Source organism: Typopeltis vanoorti, chromosome 24, assembly GCF_054136105.1.
Source record: "Typopeltis vanoorti isolate ZY-2024b chromosome 24, IOZ_Tvanoo_1.0, whole genome shotgun sequence".
In the NCBI taxonomy this organism is placed as follows: domain Eukaryota; kingdom Metazoa; phylum Arthropoda; class Arachnida; order Uropygi; family Thelyphonidae; genus Typopeltis; species Typopeltis vanoorti.
Genome location: NC_143572.1, coordinates 29,816,031 through 29,842,275, shown reverse-complemented (window position 1 = coordinate 29,842,275; position 26,245 = coordinate 29,816,031). Strand labels below are relative to the sequence as shown.

Below are 26,245 nucleotides of genomic sequence, written 5' to 3'. Positions count from 1 at the left end.
TTTTAATGGCCTATTCTTGTGATGCAAAAATTACCGATTCTGTTTCTTTCTTTTGTGCTCCATTTCTCAACAATTGCCAGGTCAAGTTGCTGTCAGCGCTGTCTTCTATGCTGTGAAGGTATTTTCCATGCAATGCCTTATTTTTCCATCTTTCAGTTCTGACTTTTACTTGGTTGGTTTTGTATTCCAATTTTGCCTCCTTGGGTTTAAATAAATCCTCATTTCTTACATCAATTAGACATTTTCCGTTGTTTACTGCAGATAATCGTTCAAATTTCGTTTTTCTTCTTCAATAACTTGCTTTACTTGTAATAATCCTCTACCTCATCTTTTGCGTGATAGATAGAGCCTATCAACGTCACTGCGAGGATTGAGGGCATGGTGCACTGTCATTAATTTTCGAATTTTTCAGTCTAAATCTTCTACCTCTATCTGGGTCCATTCAACAATGCCTGCTGAATATCTCAGAACAGGTACGGCCCAAGTATTAATTGTTTTTATCAAATTTCCAGCATTAAGCATTGACTTAAGGAGTGTTCTTAATCGTCTTATGTATTCTGCTCTAGTTCTTTCTTTGATCTTATTGGGCAGAATTTGTGATGCTTCTAAAATTCTTAAATATTTGTAGCTGTCTTCGAATTTTATTGCGTTGATTATTTCACCATTGAGCAGCAGCTCAATTTCGTTCATATCTTCAAACTTTACTCTTGTTATTCCAGCAATTGCACATTTGTCTAAGCCAAAATCCATTGATATATCTTGGCTGAATATGTGCACAGCGTTTAGCAACGATCCGCGTTCATTCTCTGATTTTGCGTACAACTTCAGATCGTCCATGTATAAAAGGTGAGATATCTTTGCACTCTTTTGCGCAGTTTGATAACCATGAGCAGTTTTATTTAAAATTCTAGTCAAGGGGATCAATGACAATATAAACGATAGAGAAGATAATGAGTCTCCTTGAGAGATGTCCCTTTTGATGTTTACCTCTCCAATTTCTTCTCTATTTATAACCAACGTTGTTTTCCAGTTTTTCATGCTGGATTGCAAAACTTTTTGCAGGTTATCGCTAATACCGAATAGTTCTGTGCATTTTAAAATCCAACTATGAGGGACCGAATCAAACGCATTTTTATCATTTATCCAAGCCAATTTTGCAATTTTTAAGAATCATTTTATCAATCAGCAATTGGTCTTTTGTGCTTCTTGAATTTTTGCTGTTACCTTTTTGTTCAATTGGGAGAAGAGAATTTGCTTTAAGATAGTTGTATATTTTATCAGCTAGTATGCCTGTGAGTAGCTTAAAGGTTGTTGGCAGCAGGTTATTGGTAGGATGTTTTCTGGGTTTTGACCGTTTTCTTTATCCTTTATGATCAAAAATGTTTTCCCTGCTGTAAGCCACTCTTCTTTGCTTTTTTCCTTCTAAAACATCATAAAATTGGTTAGCAAGTCTTTTGTGTAAGCCTGTTAGATATTTCAACCAGTAGTCACGTAATTCATCCTTCCCGGGTGTTGACCAATTTTTTATTTTTTTGCTTGATTTAGAACATTTCAGTTGTTATTTTCAACTGGTCCATTTTTCGTTCTTGAGATTCGTTCTTAATTTGTTTAATCCACTTTGCCTTGTAATTGTGCCTCTTAGAGTTGTCCCATAGGATTTTCCAAAACGTAAGTTATTTTCTTTGTCTCTGGTATTTATATTTATATTTTCTTTAAGGTTATCATTCCTGCAGCAATCAATTTTCTTGTAAAACTGGTGCTGATTTGCGCGAAACATCGAATTTTGCTTGTACTGTTCAATCCGTGCACTGTAGCTTCTTATTTTAGCTGCAACTGCAACTATTTTTAGCTTCACTTCCTCTAATACTTCATCAGTAGGTCGTATTCCAGTATTATAACTCTTTATGAGGCTATTTCGGATTTTCGTGTTTTTCAGCTTCTTTTCTTTAACGTTTTTCAAATTGCTCACGTGTGCTCTGAGTTTAAGAATTTTATTCTCCAGTGGATGCTTCCATTTTGGTTCCTGAGCCTTACTGCTTTTGGGTTCACTAATCTTATATCCTAATTCAGATGTTACGACCTAGGCTATTGAGTACATAAGTTGATTCGCTTGCACAATAGTGGCAGTAGGAATATCCCTTGCAGCTTTATTGGCCTCTTAGGAGTTCCTTCAGTTTTTGGTGAGGTACTTATCTCAATACTGGAAGCCTAACTCGTTCCAGGTTGCTGTTCATTTGCTCGATAATTTTTCGTGCGAGTTGTTGTTCCTTCTCTGATAGCTTCCTTTCAACTATTTGTATATTTTCAAATTTTTCAGCATTCTGCACGTTGGAATCTGGTTCCCCTCCATTCATATTCTTGGTCACTTCAGGGTCAGTACGGTCTCCTTTTACAGCTTGAGGTTTCAGTGCTTCCAGCTATAGTTCACTAAATACCTTGCGTTTGATAATGAAGCTGCGTTGCTGTATCAGCCTTTCGAATGAAATTTCAGAATTTGGGTGTCGTTAAAGCTAAAGTTGGAACATTCGTTTTGAAATCCCCTAACTGATGGATTTGAACTGTAGAAGCACTCCATGACTTGTCTGTTTTCAGCCATGCTCCACGTTTTCCTAGTAAATACTTTCGAGTTCTGTGGATCTTGCTCCTGTAGCCCATTTGTCACTGGCTGTCCAGGAAGTCTAACATCCAGTGCGGTCCTTGGTACCCCGCGCGACGACCGATGCGGTATAGAGTTTTGATTTGTCTGCACCATTTTTAACTCGGGATGGACGGGTGCGTGAGATAAAAAAATAGGTAAATAGGACAGAATCACCTCTAGCCCTATAAATTAATACTCTAATAGCATTGGAGGGAAGGAGCAAGGTGAAAAGAAATACAGAGGGAAATAAGAGTAGGGACCAGTCTATAGATAATATAACAGGTGTATATTACAAGAAGTAAGGCGTGATCCAGCTATATATATATATATATATATATATATATATATATATAAAGTATACGAATTTGTATCCAAAAAATACTGAAAAGAAATAATGCGCCTTAAACTGCGTCCAGTATAATGTACAGAGCATCAAGTGTAATATGCATTAATTGTAAATATGTAAATACTCTGTACGATGAAAATAGAAAAATTATTATTTTATACATAATGTGTAAACATGCAAAAAATGTCTGTAATAATCATCTGTAATAATCATATGTATGTAATTTATCTCAGACGCTTTATCATATTATTATTATTATTATTATTATTATTATTATTATTATTATTATTATTATTATTATTATCCTTTATTTAAAAATTCCCTGTAATCTTCGTTGTTAATTTTAGCAGAACACGTGTTGTAAATACGCAAAGAAGTATTATTATCAAAATTTTAATTGAAATGCAATGTAGAAAACGAATCACATATGCAGCACTTTGTGCTAAATTTTGTAAAAATTACAAGCTGGAATGTCAATAAAGACGATTATTGTAATTGTGTAAATATTTCAGAAATCCATAAAAAAGCATCATCGTCATATTCCAAAGAGTCAAAAGACCCATCGCAGATGTTGCAGAATTTCTGAATAAGAGTCATTTTCTTATTTGTGTGATTTTAAAAGCTTTATATTTGTTAAACTAGGGGATATTTTAGTTTCTGTCCGATAATTATAAATTTCTTCAACCAATTGTTATAAATATTTGAAGAAATTTATAATTATCCGACAGAAACTAAAATATGCCCTAGTTTAACAAATAGTCAATTAGGGTGTAATTTGGATAGGGTGTAATACGTTTGTCAGAAGTGTTTCTAGAGAGGGTGCCAGAAGCGTGTGAAGGGTAAGAATGATAACGGTGAGATGAACGAAAAAATGAAAGAAATTTCCATGATGAATGGCTTGGTTAATGTTGCCTGCGGTAACAGCAAGCAACATTAACTCACGATACAAGTGACGGCAGGACTGCAATGAGAGAAGACGGCAGAGTAACAACAAGAATGACATTATGGAATGTGAAGAGAATGACCAGATGGTAATGAGAGTAATAATTTTATCTAGCACTGATTGCACATGATGGCAAACCAAAGCGTTCTGAAAGGTGTATGATCTAGGCAGTGATACTGCAATGACTAATGTGACCTTGACTGATAGGATATAAAGGCTGAAGAAACGGAAGTGCTTAAAATATTGCAAATCCTCGATGCATCAAACACAGCCATGGGATTAGATGACGTGTTAGCTTCTAGCCTCTAGTTAAACATGTAGATATTTTACTTACATTTACAAGGGGATCTGCATCTCCTCTGAGAAATCTGTTTAATTTAAGCCTCAGTACTGAGCCGATGACACTGGAGCGAAAAGAGAGCAAAAATAGTTCTATTGCATAAAATGAGTGACATGATAAAAGCATGCAAGTTATTAATGGGTTTTATGGGTTTGATACTCTAGATTTTGTTTCAGTATACTACTCTACAAGAAGATAATACGGCTGGAAATTGTATAAGAGTGTGGTTAGAAAGGGTGTTATAACTATATTTTATGCTTGGAGGGTTGTAAATCCTATCCTATCGTATCAGTGGTCGTAACAGGCACTTAAGTGAACTTTCCAAGTATTCTAAAAATTCAAGTATTACGGTGGCAACTGCCACCGTCGAGGATAAGGTGGTTAGCTCTATGCTTACCGATGTGTCGTATGTCTATAGATGCGTATGTTCACGGGGCCGATTTGGCTGATCTAGGAGACAAAAAACCCGAGTTTCCGGGTTAAAAGAATAAACCTACCTCCATAGGAGACCAGCTAACTCACCTTTAGTCGAAAAAGACCAGATAATGGTTCCTCACTTCACTGACGGGAATCAAACCCAGGTCTTTCGGACAGAAGAGGCTTCGTCTATACCGACTGAGCTACGGAGGCTCGGAGGGTTGTAAATAGGGAATATATTGCCTAAGGTCACTGAGCGATTCGTCAGTGAATTTCTTTAAGAGGTATGGTAGGTGTTATTTGAATAATGGTTACTTTGTGAATAATGGCCTCCCGCGATGAGTCATCTGATCCCACGGAGATAGCGTATAATAATAAAAATAAAGAAATAAATAAATAATAATGATCCAATAGTATGTCTACCATATTTTATTTCTGGCAATTTGTGGTTCGCAGAACAACAAAGTATATTTGTTGTGAAAATTCTTGTAATGATACAATAACTTCTAAAATTACGAGATGTGCAATACTTCTAGGTACACGTTCTGAAAGTGAAAAAAAAACAAGTACATGGCGTTCATATTAGTTTACTAGCTGCACGTCAGGTTTAGAAACTATGATTTTACGTCATTCTGAATGGGTTTTTTTTTTTTTTTTTTTGAGACGTTCAAGGCGAAAACCATCAAGTAAATGTAGGCAGTAGTTTTGTATCCGTTATCATTTAAACGCTTGTTTCGACATACAACTCTGACTAAGTCGGTTTCGGAAATGTGCAGGTATCCTGATATAATTGTTTATCATGACGATAACAGGGTTTTTCGGACATCTTCCGCTGTCGTCCTTTGTTCTTTTCTTTATCACTGTCACGACAGGTATTCATAACGACGCTTGGCAGAAAACCTCTTTTTTTGTTGAAGAGTAGCGTGCATATTTCTTCCATTATTCTTCTAAATATATTAATTTGGATATTATGCATTAGTGTGCAAAAAGTGTCGGTACATGTCATTTCTTTGAAAGCAATAAAGGTAAGAAATAATAAGTGAACTTTGTGTTAAATAGTAGCAGTAAGTGAAAGAACGCTTTTATAAAATTATAAAATAACTATAATCGTCAACAATGAAGTTATCTGTTATGTTTTAAATTTAAACAATACTGTTGAAGTTATATGTAATAAAAAATCAAGTTTTAGAGTGAGTCACAGCTACAGAATCTTTTAATAATAGTATAATTAAGAAATTAGCAATTCTTGTTTAAATTTCTCTAGTGGGGAATTTGAATCATACTCTAAGTTTTATCGCGTCTGTTAATACCGCAAATTCAGTCATTAAGACTTATTCCCACTTCCTTGTAATTTTATTTCAAATGTATAGAAGAGGTCCATTTTTTCTGCTGAGAGTTTTAATTAGGCACGATTATAAACCTACTTCGAACGCACTTTAACAATTGCATGTGTATATGTCTGTGTATGTACTTAATCTTCTCTTAATCAAAATCCGACGTACATTAAATACATACATCGGATTTTGTATCTTGGGCTGCTCTAGCATCCTAGATGGAGAACAAGACTTGGATAAAGATCGGAAGTTTTCGGTTTTGGAGAGGGGGGAATTAAGGACCTCATTCTAGTAAGGATTTTTCATCTACTTGATCCCACTTGGTGTTTGATTCGGAAGAAATCTGTAAACAGACCATGGAAAAGAGTGTAGACGTTCCACAGATTACCCAAACAGGCATGGTTGTGATGCCTGTTTAGTGTTAAATGCCTGTTTTGGGAACTGTGTTCCGCGGAAGGTGAATAAGAGTTTAGCAAGAAGTTCTCCTGGAATTTGTCAGTTTAGTTTTCTAAGCATTTTTCATGAATAAATATTTTATAGTGGAAATAATCTGAGGTGAATAATATTCTTGAATATATCGAAAAGCTCAGACCCAGAACGCTAAATAACATCTGTGTAGCAAATTTTAATGACCAAGCCGTGTATTTTTAAACGTATAAATATTCATGAATTATCGTTAATTTTCACACACCGAAACCTTTCAACATTTGGGAAAGGGAATACCGCTATTTATGATCGGTCATAAAAATTGCCTGCAACCGGATTATAACAATGGGCGGCGTATCCTCTGTTCTCAAAACTGAACGAAATAACATCTGTGTAGCAAACGTCAGTGACCAATCAGCAAGGAAGTATAACGAAAATTTTTGCAATAAAATTGAAGATCAAGGTAGTCTGTATCCGCTTCTCAAATCTAGTAATACTGAATACTTTCTTCGTAAGTTCGTATTGTAGGGCAAAAGTTTCGAAACCGTAGTGCCGTGATTTTTGAAAAGTAATAGGCCTGCAGATGTAAATTTTAATATGAATAAGAGACAAGGGACTTTGTTTAATTTTGGTATTAAGAAATCTCCTATTGAAGGTGTTTGTGATGCAACAGATAGATTCATCCACCTCCAGCCTACAAAGCGATCCTCAGGATATACAAAAAGAGGGGAAAACCACACAGGAGAAAAAGTCTGCATTCACTCGTAAGTACATGTAATAATATTATAAATTTTTGATGATCAGAATGGGATATGTCAATGAAAATCAGCACAAATTAAATTAATAATGTTTATGTTTAATTGATGCTTAATTAATTATTAATTAATAATTAATAATAAAAATCAGTTAAATTAATAATTAATTATTATTTAATACATTACAAGATAACCAAGGTGTTTCGTGAAAATTTCAGGATTTGTAAAGTGTTCCGTCGTAGGAAAAGTTTGGGAAACGCTGCCGTAGGACACGGGGCTAAGATGTTTGGAGAACTTCGACGTGCAATAAACACATCGTGGGCGAGTTATCATAAAAGTTGCCAAATGTCAGCTAACATCTACTCTGTACTTAGAGAGAGAGAGATCTGGTCATGAAAAATTTCAGGCCGTTTGGAAAATTATTAGCCGGTAATTTGTTAGGGAGATGAATAATTTCTGTAGATCATTACGAACAGTAATTCTCTACCAGCTTGATCATAAAATTAGAGAAAGGAAGGAAGTGTGAATTCTGAACACTGAATTCTCCAAGGAAGACGATTTCACTGTTCAGATAATTAGACTGTATGAAATCAACGTACAGAAATAATTAACCAACGAGATCAGCAAGGTCATATTAATTAGGAGAGTAGTAAAGGTCAGTAAATGAAGACAACAAGGAGAAGCAATAAATCTTAAGCCAGAACAGACCGTACTTTGGAGACTCAGGGTTTTGCGAACTTTACATGTAAAACCTGACAAAAGCACATGTCCATCCTTCTTATGGAAGTCATCATACATGAGTAACGGGGATAGTTCAGATGATCTATAGTTGTAGAGGATGCCAGTTGAGGTTAGTCTTCTCTTACTGTGTAGAGAACGTTTCACATGTTGGCAGCAATATTCGACTCCTAGAAACCTAACTTATGCTATAACAACACTAATAATTTCAAAGGTATAACCAGTTCTAAGGAGCCTCTGATTCTCTGCAGCTTAATCAATTGAGTCGAAGCTCTCTGATTGGGAACATCGGAGATAAAGTTCCATCTAGGATTAGAAGAGCCTGCATCAAGTCTTTTCAGCTGACGGTGAGTGAGTTAGCTGTTATTATCATATGCAGGCAGCAGATTTTTCATCCTGTGAACTGTCATGTGAGCGCAAGCAATATAACGAGAAATATATATTTAAGCATAATACTAACCGAATAACCGAATTATATTAAACGTATGGTTAAAGAAACCATTCTGGGAACGTCATGAGAAAAATGTGCCACGGTTTGCTCAGATGAGCTGATAATACAGCGGTCAGTTGAGTTTCTAAGTTATCACTTTGGAAAGGAAGATCATCCAGGCGGAGACTTTGTAGTTATTGATGTTACGGAGATTGATGTGAGAACTGAGGTATAAGTGCTCAACATATTGAAAAATAGCAATGTACATACAAAGGAGCCTGAACGGCATGTCAGCTTGTGTGCTACAAGAATGTGCGAGAGAACTGGTTGCCACTGATGAAGTTAATTTGTCTTATTTTTGACTAGGTTCCAGGAGAGTAGAAATAGGGTAAGATAGTTCCATTGCTAGAGGTGACTCCAAGACAGAAGTAGGAAATTACAGCAAATTACAAACCAATTAGTATCTATGGGTTAAAAGTAAATCTCAGGAATGGGTAGGAACATGATACCATATAAAAGGGAACACGGCTTTGTAAAAGACAGGTTCTGACTTAGTAATTCAGTCACATTTTATAATACAGCGGAAATAGATAAAGGAAATGACTACAACATGACACTACTGGAATTTGCAAAAGCATTTAAACAGAATACTGGAATGAAAAGTATTATATAAGTTGGAGCAAATGGAGATTGATATGAGGCTACTGTAATGGATGCCTGGCATCAGAGAGCGTGCATATGGTGGAGTGGAATCAAAACAAATGAGATTAGTGGAGTGGACCGGGGCTCTGTACTAAGGGATAATTGTCTTTGTATATTAATCACATAATAGAAGACTAAGAGGAAATATTTGACGATGAAAAAATGGAGAGGGCAATGATTGATAAAAGTGATGTAAATGTGTTGCAAAATTATGTAAATGAATTGCCAGTGTAGGAAAATGCCATTGGGTTCAATTCACTGCTGTAAAATGTAAAGTAATGCACTTTCGGATGGAAAGATTACACACTTCGTGTCATATTGATGTTTACAAGAAATTGATGAGGCTAGGGATCTTGCGGTGATGGTGGATAGAGATTTGAAATTCAGAGGACATATTGCAAAAATTGACACAATAGCTCAAAGGATCACTTGGATGTTGAAGAACAATTGATAAGTAAGGATACGGAGGTTATTTCCCTTCTTTCTAAAGCTGTGAGTTGGTCACATCTTGTGCACAGATTTGATCACCCGAGTTTCTTGCAAATCTGGAGGTGGTGGAGAGGATTCTGAGACGAGTGACCAAGCTGGTGATAGGTCTGTGGAATGCATCCTATGATGACAGACTAAAGGAGTGTGGGTTGCAGAGTTTAGTTAACAAGCGAAAGAGAGGAGACATGATAAGGGATTGTATAAGATTGAGAGAAAAAAATGTTTCAGTACATGAGGGATAGGGACGAGAACAAGAGGACAACCCTAGGAAGAGTATGGTGTGTGTGTGTGTGTGTGTGTGTGTGTGTGTGTGTGTGTGTGTGTGTGTGTGTGTGTGTGTGTGTGTGTGTGTGTGTGTGTGTGTGTGTGTGTGTGTGTGTGCGTGCGTGCGTGCGTGCGTGTGTGTGGACTAGGTTCTCTGCTTGGAGATTACTGAATGACTGAGTTGATTGCCAGAAGTATCGTAAATACCAAAACGGTGAATAAATTTCAGCAGAGGTACGATAGGTATTGTGTGAACAATAGTAAGTGTGGGTCTCCCGTGATGTGTCTCCTGACTTTAGGAGATAAAGTCAGTCTTTTACGGTATTGGAAGACTTTTTCTCTCACAAACGTAGCTTTTTGATCCCTCCAAGCAAACAAACTTGTGAGAATAATACGCACAGTTACTAGACTAACCAGATATTGTCAAACGCCGTATTGTAGCATGAAAGAGATCTCTATGAAGTGAAGTTACTCAGCTGTACAGGTGATTTTTCTTAATATAATAACGTAAAGATGAGTGTATGAAAGCAACGATAGCTTTATTAGTTTACACAGAGAATTCTTAAAGTAAAAAAAATCAGCAGGAATTAAAAAAAGGTGAAGATATCAATATAAGCCTTTGTTTATTTATATAGGCTTATTAATTTATTGAGTACAATCCTTGAAATATTTTCATTATCTCAATGTGGTTAGAACAGTTTTAACACGTGCATTGCCAATCACGCGATATCGCGCGATGAGATCTCTCACCAAACGGCAGATCACGCGTTATCGCGGGGACGTCGTTAACTAAATAAAAAAGTAAAAAAAATTTGGCTACCACACGAAATTCCAATTTTCAGCTTGGCAATGAAAGTGTTAAAGGAACATTAAATAAACGTGCAGTTGATGGTAAAAGTAAAGTCACATCCACACGCATATTATCAAGCATGGATTCCCGTATAAATCCTATTGGCGTGATGATGAGGGTCAATCAAGGTGATCATCTAACCGGAAAGGTTTTTTTTTTTCTAAACCTGTTCATGAACGTTTAGCGCGTGACTATGTTACTAAAGACGTCAGTGATTGAGAAAGAATTCTAAACAGCGCTAAGTAAGTTAAGTAAAAACTGCTAATACACATATTTTTATTTTCAATTGTTCCTCGTGTTTTTTTTTGTTGTTTTCATTGAAATTTGGGAAGTTTAATTAAGTCATTAGCTTTGTCCAATGCTATTTGTTTTTTTGTCACAGGAGATACTTATTTTGAGACATAAAAACTCGGAATTCCGCTCAACTTTTATTTAACAACTAAAATAGTTTTCAAATTCTCCGATGTGAAGCATTTTTGCAAGGTGGAATGTTTTGTTGTAGCAGCCAAATCGATGAATAAATTTTAAAACTCTCTCTCATCAGTTTTTTTTAAGAAATCACCGAAGATAATATAATCGTTAAACTCCATGCTTTAAAATATTTCAATCAATATTTTTATTTATTGTACTAATTTAGAAATTTAAAAAGTGCAATTTGTAAATTAAATGTGTGTGTTTTTAGTTCGCATTTTATTTGGTTTGAAGCCTAAATGTGTAATATCAAAAAAAAAAAAAAAAGATGAAAGAACATCCTAGTTTTACTTACTTCTTACTTAATCCTCCTTCTTCTACCTTTTACAGTGTCGAGGTTATTATTTTTTATTTGCAAGAGGCAAGCTGTAGTAGTACAGAGGTATTGGTTGTATTTGACTCGCTATTTCGTGGGATGAAAATTTTCTTTCGAATAGAAGTATAAATGCAAATATGGCTTTAGGATAAAATATGCACTACAAATTTTACTTTATAGTTTACCAAATAAATAAAATACTTGAATAAGAACTATTTTAATTATTGTACCTTGGAAAACCGTAGCATTTAGAAGAAATATCAGGAATATTGATTCCTGCATACCTGACATTAACATCGTCCTTCGAGTTTACAAATGCTGTTATTGTGCTAAATAAAAAAAACATTTGAATTATTATTGTTTATGAATTCATTTAAGTACTGTTGTTACGGTACGTAGATTCCAAGGTTGTTAAAATATTTCAGAATGGCCTCTGGGTCATCATCATTGTTTCAGCTATCAAGCAACTTATCCTTCCACCCCTTCTCTCCTAAAAATAGTTAACAAGATGGCGCCACCTGTTGTATATTTTTCTAGTCGAAAGCGGCAACCTTCGTTAGTGTTGTGTCAACTGTTTATGACATTTGTTTCATTAGAAGCCGAGTTACAGTGCCAACAGTGACAGTGTGATTTCACGAAAGGTCGGAAAATGAGTTTCAAACAGAGGGCAGCCATTGACGTTTGTGTTAATCTTGATAAACGTTTTACTGAAACACATCAAATGCCTCAAAAAGCATAAGCTGGTAAATGTGTACCCCGTACTCATGTTTACAAGTGGTTTAAGCGATTTCGTAGTGGTCGTGAGACGCTTGAGGACGACAAAATGCCGGGCCGTCCAAAAACTGGACTGAGCGATGTTAACATCCAAAAAGTGCGTGATTTCATCAACGAAATCCCGAAATCGTACGTGAGATTGATTGAAAATGAACTGGGGATTCCAAAATCAACTGTGCATAACATTTTGACCGAGAGTTTGGGCCTTTGTAAATTGAATTCACGATTTGTTCCCCACAAGTTGACCGACGACCAAAAAATGTGTCGAATTGAACACTGCAAGGACCTCATTAAAACCGCTCAAAAGGACTCAGACTTCCTTGAAACGATCGTTACTGGTGAAAAACGTGGTGTTTTGAGTATGAGCTCGAAACAAAACGCCAGAGTATTGAATGGAGACCACCAGAACAGGGCATCCGAAAAAAGTCGCTTGGAGAAGTCAAACGTATAGATGCTGATTTTTTTCTATGATTCCAAGGACATCATCCACACAAAATTCGTTCCGCCTGGCCAAACGTCAATGGTGAGTTTTATCTCGAAGTATTTAAGCGATTTATAGCGAGAATTCGTCGCGTACGGCACGAATATCGTGACGATCGACAGTTGGTCAAAACACACTGTCACTCTTGGAACTATAACTCGGCTTCTATTGAAACAAATGTCATAAACAATTGACACAGCACTAATGAAAGTTGCCACTTTCGACAACAAAAAGATACAACGGGTGGCGCCATTAATGTCTTCTATTTTCGAAAAGTTCGGTTTCTTTTTGGACAGAGGGCGTATAAAATCATTCCCTTTCTAACTTTGAACAGGTATGTTCTCCACTCCTTTTCCAGACGCAAGAACAGAACAAGCAACAGACTGTGATTATTAAATACATGTCGAGTATTGTTCGCAGATTATTCAATTATTGTTCATGTTCATATTTCCTGTAACAAGGGATTAGCAAGTTATTATCGTCTTAACCTCCAATAACTGTCATCGTAATAACCGTGACTTCGCTAAGTATCTCAGGGTAGTGGAAGGATCAGGAGTACTTTATTGAGATCTATTTGACTACGTGTGTTCATAGCGTACTTATTTATCACCAGTTAAAAAAACTGACATCTCTCCTTACGAGGAATAGGCTTACCAATAAATGTCAAATGAATTCATATTATGGAATTTTATAAATGTTAAGTGGCATTTGGTTTTCCTCCTTCAGTTTGAAAGTTTGGTTTTTCTTCGTTCAAATTGACAACGGTTGTTTTTCCTATGTCTAGTCGCTTATTGAGTGTAGGATTGAGAAAGGACGATAAAATAAAACTCAAACTGTTGGAAGAAAACTATCAAAATGAGGAAAGTGATGAGTGGCACCAATCAGCTGAATCTCTTCATAGTTTAGATAAGAATGTAATTTGGATTTTAGTATGTTGAGAGATATGAAGATTTCTCCAATTCACTTAAGATGAAGCTGTGATTTTTTTGTTTAGGAAGAAGCCATGTGACTAAATAACCAAAGTGGATTTCATGTGAAAGGAAGTTGTCTTTAAGAGAAGGCACAATGACTGTGCCCCAATCGAGGATGTGACTTGTAATGAATATATTTTCTGCAAGCACAGACCTCTCTTCTGTGTTCCACATCACTGAGATGTTTCTTTTCTCTTATTTCAAAATGTCTACGTGTCTGACCTATGTACGTTAGATCATATAATCGTGGATTTCTTTCTGTTTGTACATTGGGAACAATCAAATAATTATTTGATTGTTCCCTATTGATTGTATCTGTTCCAAAGGTTATGTGAGATTTATTTTTGTTTATTTATTTTTCGCACTGAAGAAGCCACTTCACATTAATGTGAAGCTAGTTAGTGAATTATTTAGTTGTAGATTATTATAGCGATTATTTAAAAAAAATGAATATTATAAACCGTATCACTATGCAATAATCGGATCATCTCCTCATTATCATACGCACACACACACACACACACACACACACACACACACACACACACACACACACACACACACACACACACACACACATTAGGGTATCCATAATTTAAAACAAAAAAGTGGGTATCAAACGGGAGTTTCAAGATTTCCTTAAAAATTTTAAAATATATTTTCAAAAGCTTAAATTTCACCTACACAATTTAAGGAATTTTAATGCAAATTGAAACAAACTAAGTATTTAAAACGATAGTCTTGTTGGCCTGCTACGATATTTCATTTATAATGTAATTGTGTAATAATAAATAAAAATCAGTTGAAATGCTGATATTTTTAGCTGATATGAATTTTTAGATGGCATCAAATATTTAATAATAAGAAAATTAAATTTAAATTTAAATACAGTACCTTGAAATTTATCTGATTGAAATCTAAGTAGTCTCTATTCTTGTAATTATGTTGTTGTGTATTATTATGAAATGGTCAACTGTAATGCAGTTGGCCTTTTCATGATATAATTTTTAATATTAAAATATGCGATCGATTTTTTCCTCTTGCTGCATAAATCCTATATTGAAAAACATCTTTCATTCATTTTGAAGCGATGGAACCAGGCAGCATTAAAATAGTCAACAATGTTTTTTCATACTGTACAGAGGATTTTTTCTTCATGATAGTGTTTCAAAACGATCGAAATGGTGATACTTTGATAATATAAATTACTCCATAATATGATTTGCTTATACGTGTGTGTGTGTGTGTGTGTGTGTGTGTGTGTGTGTGTGTGTGTGTGTGTGTGTGTGTGTGTGTGTGTGTGTGTGTGTGTGTGTGTGTGTGTGTGTGTGTGTGTGTGTGTGTGTGTGTAGCAACCATAATATATTTAATAACAAATACAGTTTAAATGTTCACATTTAAAGTCGGTTTTGATTGCCTTTTCTCAGACTCCAGTGCCTTCCAATCAATAGACATTATGGAATCAATATTTGGCCCACCAGGTAAGAATTTTTTATTTTCTTCTCGTATTAACCGTATTTTTTTGAAACAAAACGCTGAATTTAGTTAAACCAATGTCGTACATAAATATAATTATAAAATCGGATATGTAATAAACTCAGGTGTCTTATCAAATCTAAAAAAAAAAAATCAGCTAACGCCTTTTTATTCCCGTATACGGGGAGTAGGCGAAGCCATTTAGCCCTATCTAACTTTTGGAGACTGAGTGGGCAGTTTAATCTCTACTGGTACCAATCAGAGAGATGGCCCAAGGCTATCACTAATTAAGCGGTACACAGTGAAGAGAGACGGCTCAAATGTGCCGCCATCTCGTGGTCCCTAACCCTAACACAATATATTTTAATGTCTGAAATAATGTGGGTTCTACAGTCGATTTTCTTGACTTTACGGGACGAAAAACCCACTTGCCCGTCCCAGAGATCGACTAACTCGGGAACCGGTCGAAAAAAGGCTTAGAAAAATTTCCTCTAGTCGCCGACTAGACTCGGAACCAAGTCTTCCTTCGTGCGGCCAAGCGCCGTGGTGTGCAAACGCCACATCCACTGAGCTACACAGCTCTTATCAAGGTGTCTTATCAATGTATTTATTAATAATTAATAACATAAACATATAAAAGAGTTTCTAGTTTATGTCAACTATTAAATAATTAATTGTTTAATCAATACTTTTAGGAGTAATGACTAATGCACAATATTAATGTACCAGTTACTCTGAGAATAAGCACATTTATTATTTACATGATTTAAACTGTTTAGCGCAAAAATTATCAAATTCTAGTGCCATAAGTGAAACAAAAAACACATGTTTTCTGTCTATCCAGATTCAAGCGCTAGAATTCCATTCTCGGGAATTTGTTTTTAACAGCAGATGAAGCATTTTAATTCATTTACTATTATAACCGAATTACTGACTGTATAGGTATTCTACTAAAACGCTATGAATACCGCAACGGGTTCAATTAGAATACATTCGACTCTGTTCATTTGAATTGAAAGCGAATGTGGCATTTACAGAAAAATTTCGTCCTATGAGTGTCTTCCTAAAAAGGCATTTGCGTTATTTTCATACGCGACATTTGTATATTGTTTGCGTGTTTTTTCTATTACAAACAATGTGCACAGATCATATGAACTAATTAGAACAACTCTCTTTAAATATCACATTACAGACAATACAGGTAAAATATACTATCGAGGATTCAAATTATATCTTTTTAAAATTTAGTATCTGCTCTGGACCGAGAATTTTATCAAAATGTGAATGCTTTCTTTCCACTTTTCTATAAAAAGTGTTGATAGAGGCAGCATTTTTTGCCATTTCTTCGAGATCACACAAACGTATAAAGATTCTAAGGTCTCTAATAACAGACAGATCTCAAACGTACAGAAGAACATTTCGATTAATTGTCATTTAGATGTTTCGAACAAGGGATTACAAAAGAAATATTCATAATGAGTTTGCTTATATACGCGGGTGTGCTGAAAAGCTATGATAATCACCATGAAGGAATTGAGGTAGAACCATGTAATTACACATTATTCTACATATTCCCCACAAAGTGTTATACACTTGTTCCCACGCTGCTGCATCATTTGCATTCCTCAAAGAAAAACGTTTCTCTTGTTTGCACAAACCAGTCTTTAGTTGCACATGTGACTTCGCCATGTGTGGTAAATTTTGTTCCTTTCAAGTGTTTCTTTAAATTTGGGAATAGGAAATAGTTAGATAGGACCAGGTCTGGCGAATAGGATGGGTGGAGTGAGGCAGACATTGAGAGCCCAAGCTGTGTATTGTCTTTTGGGTTTCATAAGAAGTGTAAGCAGGTGCGTTATCCTTCAAAAGCAACACGCCTCTGCTCAGTTTTCGGCATCATTTTTCCTTCAGTACCTCCTTAATTCCTTCAGAGCTGTAGAATAAACTATTGATGTAACAGTTCATCTTTTTGAGTTACTTCGTAAAGATTACACCATCCATATCCCAAAAGACAAAGACTAGAAACTTTCTACTGAATTTTGGGTTCGGAACTTCTTTGGCCGTGAAGAACATCCGTTTCTACTCCGCTGACTAGGTTATAGAGTCGAAGCCATGTTTCATCAACAGTCAAATTACGAACCAAACAAATTTGTACCTGATTTCTCAAAATGAACAAAATTCCCTTGAGATGACAACACACGTTCTCTTTTTTGGTCCGCACTCAAAGATTTGGGGACCGACTTCGCTGAGAGCTTTTGCATGTCCAGATGTTGGTGGATAATGACCCCAATTAGTTCTCTGGATAATATCCCAAGAGTCTTTGAAATGTTTTTGGCTGGTATTCGTCTCATCAGGGATCGATTTTTCAGGTGTGATTCGCTGTGAAGGTCTTCCTGACATGAGGGTATCTGTTGTCTCAGAATGCCCAGTTTTAAAGTTGGCCACTCATCTGGCAACTGTTGGATATGCTGAGGCACAGTCCCTTAAAAGTCACACACAAAGTTTGGTGAATCTCAGTTGCGGACTTTTCTTACAGTTGAAAAATTTGATGACCGCCCACACAAAGGTGTCTTAGAATTTCTTCAAAACATCTTACATGCCTTCTAATATATCCTAAAAGAAAAAGAACAAATTATTACAGTTTGGTGAAACATGGGTTCAAAGGGGTTAAGATATGTTCTTTCTTGTGTTAATTATCAGTTGCTTTAATATCCTTTTCTGTAGTTCTTTAGGCTAATTTCTTTTTATTATTTTTCATTATTACAGACGTATTTATAACATACTCTTTCTGATTACTTGTTACCAATTTTTCCATTTCTCTTTACAGATAAATCCATGGCGGCGTGGCCACTTGTTGCAAACACCAAAGCGATGTTTTTAATCGTAGCGTCATATGTGATATTTGCCATTGGAGTGGGTCCAAGGGTGATGAAAAATAGGAAGCCGTTCAACTTGAAACTAATAATGATAATCCACAACGCTTTATTGGCAGTTATTAGTATCATTCTTACTTGCGAAGTAAGTGCTTACTTCTTGTTCACAATTTACTTATAAATAAGCTTTTATCCTAATACATACACCATGCAGAAATGAGTTCAGAGACACAGTTTTAGAATGAAACATAATCGCATGTTTTATCACTAGTGGTCCATACTGTTATATAAGTCAAAATGTACCCACTGGCGGCTCGTGTCTTGAAATCGTGGGGGTGCTGCAACTTTCGAAATATACATACACACTGTAAGTACAGTGCATACGTGTTTGGATAAAATATCAAAATTATAGTAAAAATTAAAAAAAATTAAACATTAAACAATATTGTTCATTATCGATAAAATTAAAATTATTTAGTATAACTCAAAATTAGTTAAAAATAAAATCCATTATCGTAACCCTAATAATGTTCTAAAATAAAAACTATAACAAATGTTATGTCTTTAATTGTAATCTCCAAATATTTAAAGAGACAGAGTAAACATGATAAGCACTACGAAGTGGTGCTTTGTAGTGCTTATCTACTATTGGCGCAAACTGCATACAAACAACAGTGGAACTGTGCGACGGACAGTGCCGCATTAAGCTAATAGCTCGCATTTCACGTGTTGATGATAAAATTGTTGATGATATTACAAGCAAATATAAATAAATTAATAAATATATTTATATATCGAGAAAAATTGGGGGTGCTACAATTACGCAGTGCCTTTGCACGAGCCTCCCCTGTATATACCCTTAGAGTCTGTTTTACATCGGTGTGTTGTCAATGCTACGTAGCAAAAAAACTTGAATACTTCAAAAAAAAAAAGGTCTTCATACAATTCCATAAAAGTGTGCTGTCCGTGTTTAACTGTTGATTTGGCTGCCATAATGTTATGACATCAGGTCTAGTGGGCATTTCTTTTATCCCAGTTGTCGTAAATTTCATTTGCAAACCGCCAACAGATTTTAGCATTTTTGTGTGAAGGATTCATCTTAAACTGTTAATGATGATTTGAGTTAGGTCTAAACTGGACAGTTAGATCTACCAGTTCATCTAGACTTGAGTTTATATGTAACAATCTCTTTTTTTTTTGTACAAGTCTTCATTTATTCAAGAAAGAGACATAATTTCAATGATGTTTGTAATAAGGAATTTAATATTCTCTTCACTTTGTTAAGAGATATTTATCTAATATCTAAATTAGATATTATTAAATATCTAATATGATTTTGTTTATGGAAAATATTATTGTTGGTTTAGGTGATTGAAATTGAAATGAAAGCAGTATAAAGATATCGTTATGTTGATAAAATTATGATAAAACGATATTTTACTATAAAACGAATATAGCAGCAGTGTTTGTAGTTTCTCTATTAGTGATTGACTAGCGAGGGGACGTTAAGCCTAAACACGCCTCATAGTTCAAGACATTGGTGGAAACAGCCTATCATTCAGCAGAATGAAGAATCTCATTTCTCATAGATATTTCTCGTACTGAGTGAAATTAAATAACCATCGAGTAGAAAAGAAACTTCACGCACCGCCAACTGATTGCGATACCCGCCTGTCGTAACGTCATTTCACACAGTCGCAATTGAGAGAATACAGAGTATATGCTCGACTGTGATATGAAAACGAACAGCTGATGCACACGAGAGAGAGAGAGCCTGATTTGGCCAGAAAAGTCTTGGAAGGCATTAGCTTCCAAAAAATGCCGGTTTCCTTCGACGTTAAATATTTGTTGGTCACAATAGCCCCCTTCTTCCACAATTTTCTTCAAAAATCTCTGGATAATTTGCGGCCACCTCCTTATCTGCACTTGCAGCTTCGCCTGTGATTATAACATTATGTAGACTATTTCTCTTTTTGAAACGCTCGGGCCATCCTGCACTAGAGTAGAATTCTTCTTCTTTTCCATCTCTGATAGCCCTTTCTTTCAAGGGTTCAAAGAAGCTTAATGCTTTTGATTTAATAAGGTCAGTGCTTAGCGGGATCCGTTTTTGGTTACAACCTTCGATCCATGTAGAAAGAAGTCTCTCTAATCGAATAATTATAATACTTTGATTTCGAGTGGTCTGCATGCATGATGAACTTGAAGCAGCCTTCCTTTTCTCTTTGTATTCAGCAGCTTTGCTTAAAATTGCTCTTATAGTTGATTCACCCATTTTTTGTGTTCTTGTCCTGTCTTTGCTATGAACTTGCCTTGTTCATTGTTCTTTATCATTTGAAATTTTTCTTCCAATGATTATTTGTCGAATCATTTTCGCACTTCCACTTTTTTACTCACTAATTCTTTTACTCATGACGAAAAGTTGGGAAAATGCTTTAAAATTAAAAAAAAAGAGTAAGGACAACAATTACAAAGGAGGCACGAGATATGATCAGCAAAAGGCTGATAATTTCTCGTGATCAAATGAAAATGTCCGCGGTAAATTTGGAATATAGTGTACATGGAAATAGTGTAGTATGCCATTAAAAAATAACTTTGTGAAATGTTTTTAATCGGTAACTAAATTATTTCATCCTGGTGAGTAATTTTGTTTAAATAGTTAGTCTTAAAAAATGTATAGATAGAAAATTTATAAAATCTGTAACATTTGTTTTTAAGATGTATATAGGCGCACTAACCGAATCTAGGTATAGAAAAAAATGACACATTAATAGAAAACGCACTAATCGAAGGTGCGTTAATAGAGGGATCGCTGTGTTGTAATAATGTCACTCTATCTTCACAACTTCTATAATAATTCTGTTGCGTTCGGTTAATGTTTTCTTTGTTTTATAGTCTATATATGTGGCAATTGTGGAATATCATGTACTCCTGTGTGCTCCGGTTCAGCATAAGCACCCTTTAGGTGTAGAAAGGGTAAGTAAAATAACCATACACGTCTTTTTTGTTGTTGTTGTTGTGGTTTGCTTTTGGATCTTAAGTGTTATATTCTGTTATACATATTTATTTTTTCGGCATACTATTTAATAATAAACTATATTATTATTATTGTTGTTGTTGATTTAACAATAATTAATTAATAATAACATAATTAATAATAATTAATTAATATTATTAATATATTAATATTAGTAATAATATAATAAACATAATATAATTAATTAATTAATAACAATAATTAATGCATCTAACAAAATATATAACAAAACATTAACAAAAATAAAAATACGCCCCAAACGAAACAAAATCCGTGGATAACAGACAACATATTAACAGACATAGAAAGAAAAGATTCCCTATGGAAACAACTTAAGAAGTCCCCGAACAATATCGCTTTAAAAAATGAATACAAAAGAAAACGGAATCTACTAATAACACATATTAGAACGGCAAAAAGAAACTATTACAGCAACAAATTAACAACAGCTCAGAATGACATTAAGAAACCTGGCACCTAATTAATGAAATGCTGGACAATATACACAGAACCACTGCCTCAGAAACAATAAAACACAGCTTTGCCTGCTACCCCAAATCCCTCAAACAGTTGGCAAACAGCTTTAATCAGCACTTCGTGAACTCTGTCCAAAAACGATAAGAAACAACCTTTCCTCACACAAACGAACATTCTCCACTAGGTCCACGAGCAACCCAGTCGATGTGGTTTACCACAGTAACAAAAGAAGAACTATCACTGGCAATTCAGCAAATTTACCCTAACAAAGGACGAGGATAGACGAAATCAGACCAAAAGACATCAAGAAACACTCAACCAACCTACTTCCAGTTATACAAAAACTGTTAAATAAAATCTTCGAAACGGGACACATACTTGAAACACTGAAGACTGCATAATCACACCCATACACAAACAGGGAAAAAGAAACATTATAAGTAATTACAGCCCAATCTCCACGTTGTCTGTAATCAACCAAATCATGGAGCGCATCGTGCATCACAAACTCTCCACATACGTTGAAAAATTTCAAATCATACCCAAAACACAATATGGCTTTCAAAAAAATAAAGGAACAGCAACACTCCTGGAAGATTTCACAGACCTAATAAACTCCGCATTAGATAAAAACAGAATAACATTAGTGGTATTCATTGACCTAACAAAAGCATTTGACACACTAACACACAGAACCTTGTTAACGAAGCTAACGCATATCGGAATTGGAGGTCGTCTACTCCAGTGGTTTAAAGCATACATGAAAAACAGAATGCACACCACATGTATAGGATCAGCGTACAGCAAAGAGGTATATGTAACCTGTGGAATACTGCAAGGAGCTTCCCTATCTCCCATTCAGAGATTTACGTATAAGCTAAAAAAGCTGCAGCTTAGAGCCTCGCAATCTGCCGGGGTCTCAAATAAAAAAACAAAAAGACCAGCTGATGTAATTTAAAACAGTGGGGGGGGGCGCTGGGTTTAGTATAGCTTAGGGTCTCAGCAAGTCTAAATCTGGTCCTGCTCCCATTCTATTTAACATATACACACACGACATAAGCCACCTTCCCCTAAAAAGTAAAATCTTCCAGTACGCAGACGACACGGCCATACAAACTACCTAAATACCAAGCTTAGGATAATAGCAAGCAAACTATACAGATTAAAACACATTGCCCTAACCCACATAAAAATGCTAATCCATAAAGCATTATGTGAAATCATTTTAAGATATGCAATCACATCATATATATTCTGCGCAGACTATAGACTTAACAGGTTACAATGGTTGCAAGATAAAATGATAAAACTGATATTCTGGGAACAACCCACTCTTATGCAGGAAGCACGGACAAAACACAAAATATTTAAGGTGAAACACTTATGCCACTACACGGTCATGTTAAAACACTACTACAGCCCAACATATAGAGCAACCAGAACAACATATCAAATAACAAGACCACAGTCAATAAACTACATAACATATAAGTACAACAATCACTACAGGAAAGCCACCCAAAACTTCTACGTACCTGACATGATAAACAAACTGGCGTTCGACAACAGAAAGCCAGGAACATATAGAGAGCTGAAACAGGCGCTATATAAATATTATAGCGAGAATGAAAATTAGAGCAATTCCTGTTTCTACCCCCCACACACACAAACCTATGACAAAACCCCCTCTTAAAAACCATCACTACAAGAACACAAAGAAACAAACATGCCATGTCTAATTCCAACCCTATTTAAAAAAAAAAAAAAAAAGTTAAACTGTAATAGCAGTTGGAGCCTTCCAAGCATGTACCAACAAACAGTAAAATCAACACCTGGCTTGTGACTAGTATAGACACATAACCATGAAACCACCATCTATCATCTATTATCTTCCTCTGCTAAGCTTCGAGGAAGAAATTATTAACTTGTAAGTATCTGTTATTCAAAACTGCAATGTGTTATAAATATTATATATATATATAATTATTACAGCATCTATGTATACAATTTATCTCAGACATAAAAATAAAAAAATAAAAAATAAATAAAAATATTATTTAAGAATATTATTAACTTGCAAGTATCTAAAGATATACGTAGATATCTAAATATCTACGCCTGCAATTGCAAGTATCTGTTATATAATTGTTAATTGTATATATAATTATTACTGTATCTATATGTAATTTATCTGAGACATAATAAAAAATAAAAATAAAAATAAATTATTATACCCATATATCCGTGAAGTCAAAGGACTATATTGCCATTCATTATTCACACAATACTCATCATACCTTTATTTAAATTCGTTCGCATATAAGTAAAGTAAAAATATTGTTTTTTGCTCCAAGTAAAAAATCTAGTCCGAACACCCATGTTAACCACAATGTTATACAATTTCCAGGGGTGTCACTCGTTCTCTCCCCTGCTGCATTGCACTGTACCAAAAGAAAAAAAAACTCATCAATGTCAATCCTATAAAATCCCTTAATAACGGTAACTCTTCTCTTACGCCTCTCTCCCAGTTTTTCGGCCCCACTGACCTTTGGTCTATTCTCATAGGAAGCATTCCACAGAACTATCGCAATTATTCAGTCGCCTCTGAATCCTTTCTACCACTTCTTCAGCACCAACTACATGACTGTTGAAGAACACAATGATTTCCCCTATCTCTGCTTGTTAGTGTCTTCTTCGATATCCATATGCCATATGCAATATGGATATGCCCTCTAAACTTCAACTCCCTGTCCACAATCACACGCAAGTTCCTGGTCTCGTCAATGTCCTGTAGTTCCATCAATATAGTACAGGATATGTACTGACTGTATTATCTCCACGTACACTTCAGTAACGCGGTTTTCTTTTTTTTTCTGATGATTGACTATTCCTTCTTCTAATCTATGTCACTATAGTTAAAATCCCTAATAATAAGTATACGACCTGCAGTCATCATGCAAATTTATTAATGCGTGCCATCTACATTTTCTCTTTTACTGCCTGGTATAAGAGAGAATGGTCTCAGACCATTCTCGCTTACCTCGGATCAACTATCCTCTGCATGCCTGTCCTCTTGATGCACATCTACTCTTTTTAGTTTCAATTCTTCTGCTGTCATTATCAAAACTTTTCCCCTATTCTGACTCCTCTTTTTCTCCCTGAAAATACTGTAACCTTACAGTTCATCCCTATGACTATATCATCCTTAGTTAACCACGTTTCACTAATTATCATTCATCATTTTTGGTCAAGATGTGCTAACTAATAACAAAAATTCCTCACACGTAGTCCGAATACTTCTGGATTAGTATGCATCAACTGCAATATTTCCTTCATATCACAACCTGTCTGTATGTTTGTTAGCTCTTCGCACAATTTACCTTCTGTTAATATTTAATTCCACAGACACAGAATTTATTGACCTTAGAACTATTAACAGCTGACCCTATCACCTACCTCCCTAGCAAAGCCCATTTCCCTGATTTTTCCTATTTACATGTGTTACCAATTCTAAATGCTAGGTATCCAATCAGTTTAAGTGCACGCCATCACTGTTAAGAACATCCTTCATTTTATGAAACTAGTTCCAGACATTCATAAAAATGAATATTCAGTTTCATTTCTTAAAACAAAGTTCTTACTCCATCTCAACATCATATAATTTGCTATAATCGCTCTTATGTTTAATTCATTACTGGAAAATCTTGGTAGTACACTCATTGCTGTTCCACGCTCTCTTTTTTAATTCACTGCTATCATCAAATCTTTCGTATCCTATCTCACAGAAATATTTTGACTACCTAGATCAATTGTTCACACTACTCCAATAATCTCGCTCATTCCATCTCACTGCATATTCACAACCTAAGTTATAACCCTCATCTTTGATCTCGGATAACATATTTTAATGACTCTACCATCTTTCACACCCTTAATTATAGAATCCCCATACAGCACAATATATATTTCCTACTTTTAATCTTCACGTCCCTTACATCTACTGCTGCTTGTTTTTATCTCTGTTCTTCTTTCACATTCTTTGGTACATCGTTCAGTAAATTCTGTATGTGTTACCGCACTTTTCATTCTACGCACACATTCACTTTATCCATTACTAAATAATATATCATTCTCATTCATTATCATTTTAAATCCCCCTATACTTTCAATTCCACAAAAGGCATCGGACTAGATCGGGATACTTCTACACAAACTATACAAATTGGTGAGGATTTCAAAATTATAAAATGTATTCGTCATTTAAAAATATCTTTGTACCACAAGAACCTATAGAACACAATTTACTCCACATGCATCTATCAGTTACATTTGGATATGGCTGTATAAAGAAGGAACTAATCTTATAAGATCGCAATTAACTGTTAAATCTTGATACTCACTTAAACTTGAAACTGTAGACAAATCAGATGTGTTATCATAAATCTGACAAATGCTTCAGTGTTTAAAGGAGTCAAATACAATAGACGAAATAGTATATATATTAAAAGATGAGAAAATGGTCTGAATAATCTTTCGTTGCAATCTTGGCATCAGGTGATATCAACGTTACATAGGATAATTATGACGTGAAGTAATCTGGACTAACTTGCGTTTGTAACTACAAAAGAAACAGTAGATTCTGATGGCTTCTCAAAACTAGAAAATAAACGACCGTTATTTTTATGACCAAAGGTTTTGAGTGG

At 35.1% G+C, this 26,245-nt stretch overlaps 1 protein-coding gene across 1 annotated transcript in view; it reads left to right on the top strand.

The window, feature by feature from the left end:
- Positions 1–5,617: 5,617 nt before the first annotated feature.
- LOC150093061 (very long chain fatty acid elongase 1-like) overlaps positions 5,618–26,245 on the top strand; it is a 45,135-nt gene continuing 24,507 nt past the window's right edge. The window contains exons 1-4 of the mRNA XM_090414136.1: positions 5,618–5,709; positions 15,113–15,166; positions 17,986–18,176; positions 20,924–21,004. Coding sequence (XP_090270262.1) covers positions 15,142–15,166; positions 17,986–18,176; positions 20,924–21,004 — 297 coding nt within the window. The 5' untranslated portion in view covers positions 5,618–5,709; positions 15,113–15,141. The remainder of the gene's footprint in view (positions 5,710–15,112; positions 15,167–17,985; positions 18,177–20,923; positions 21,005–26,245) is intronic.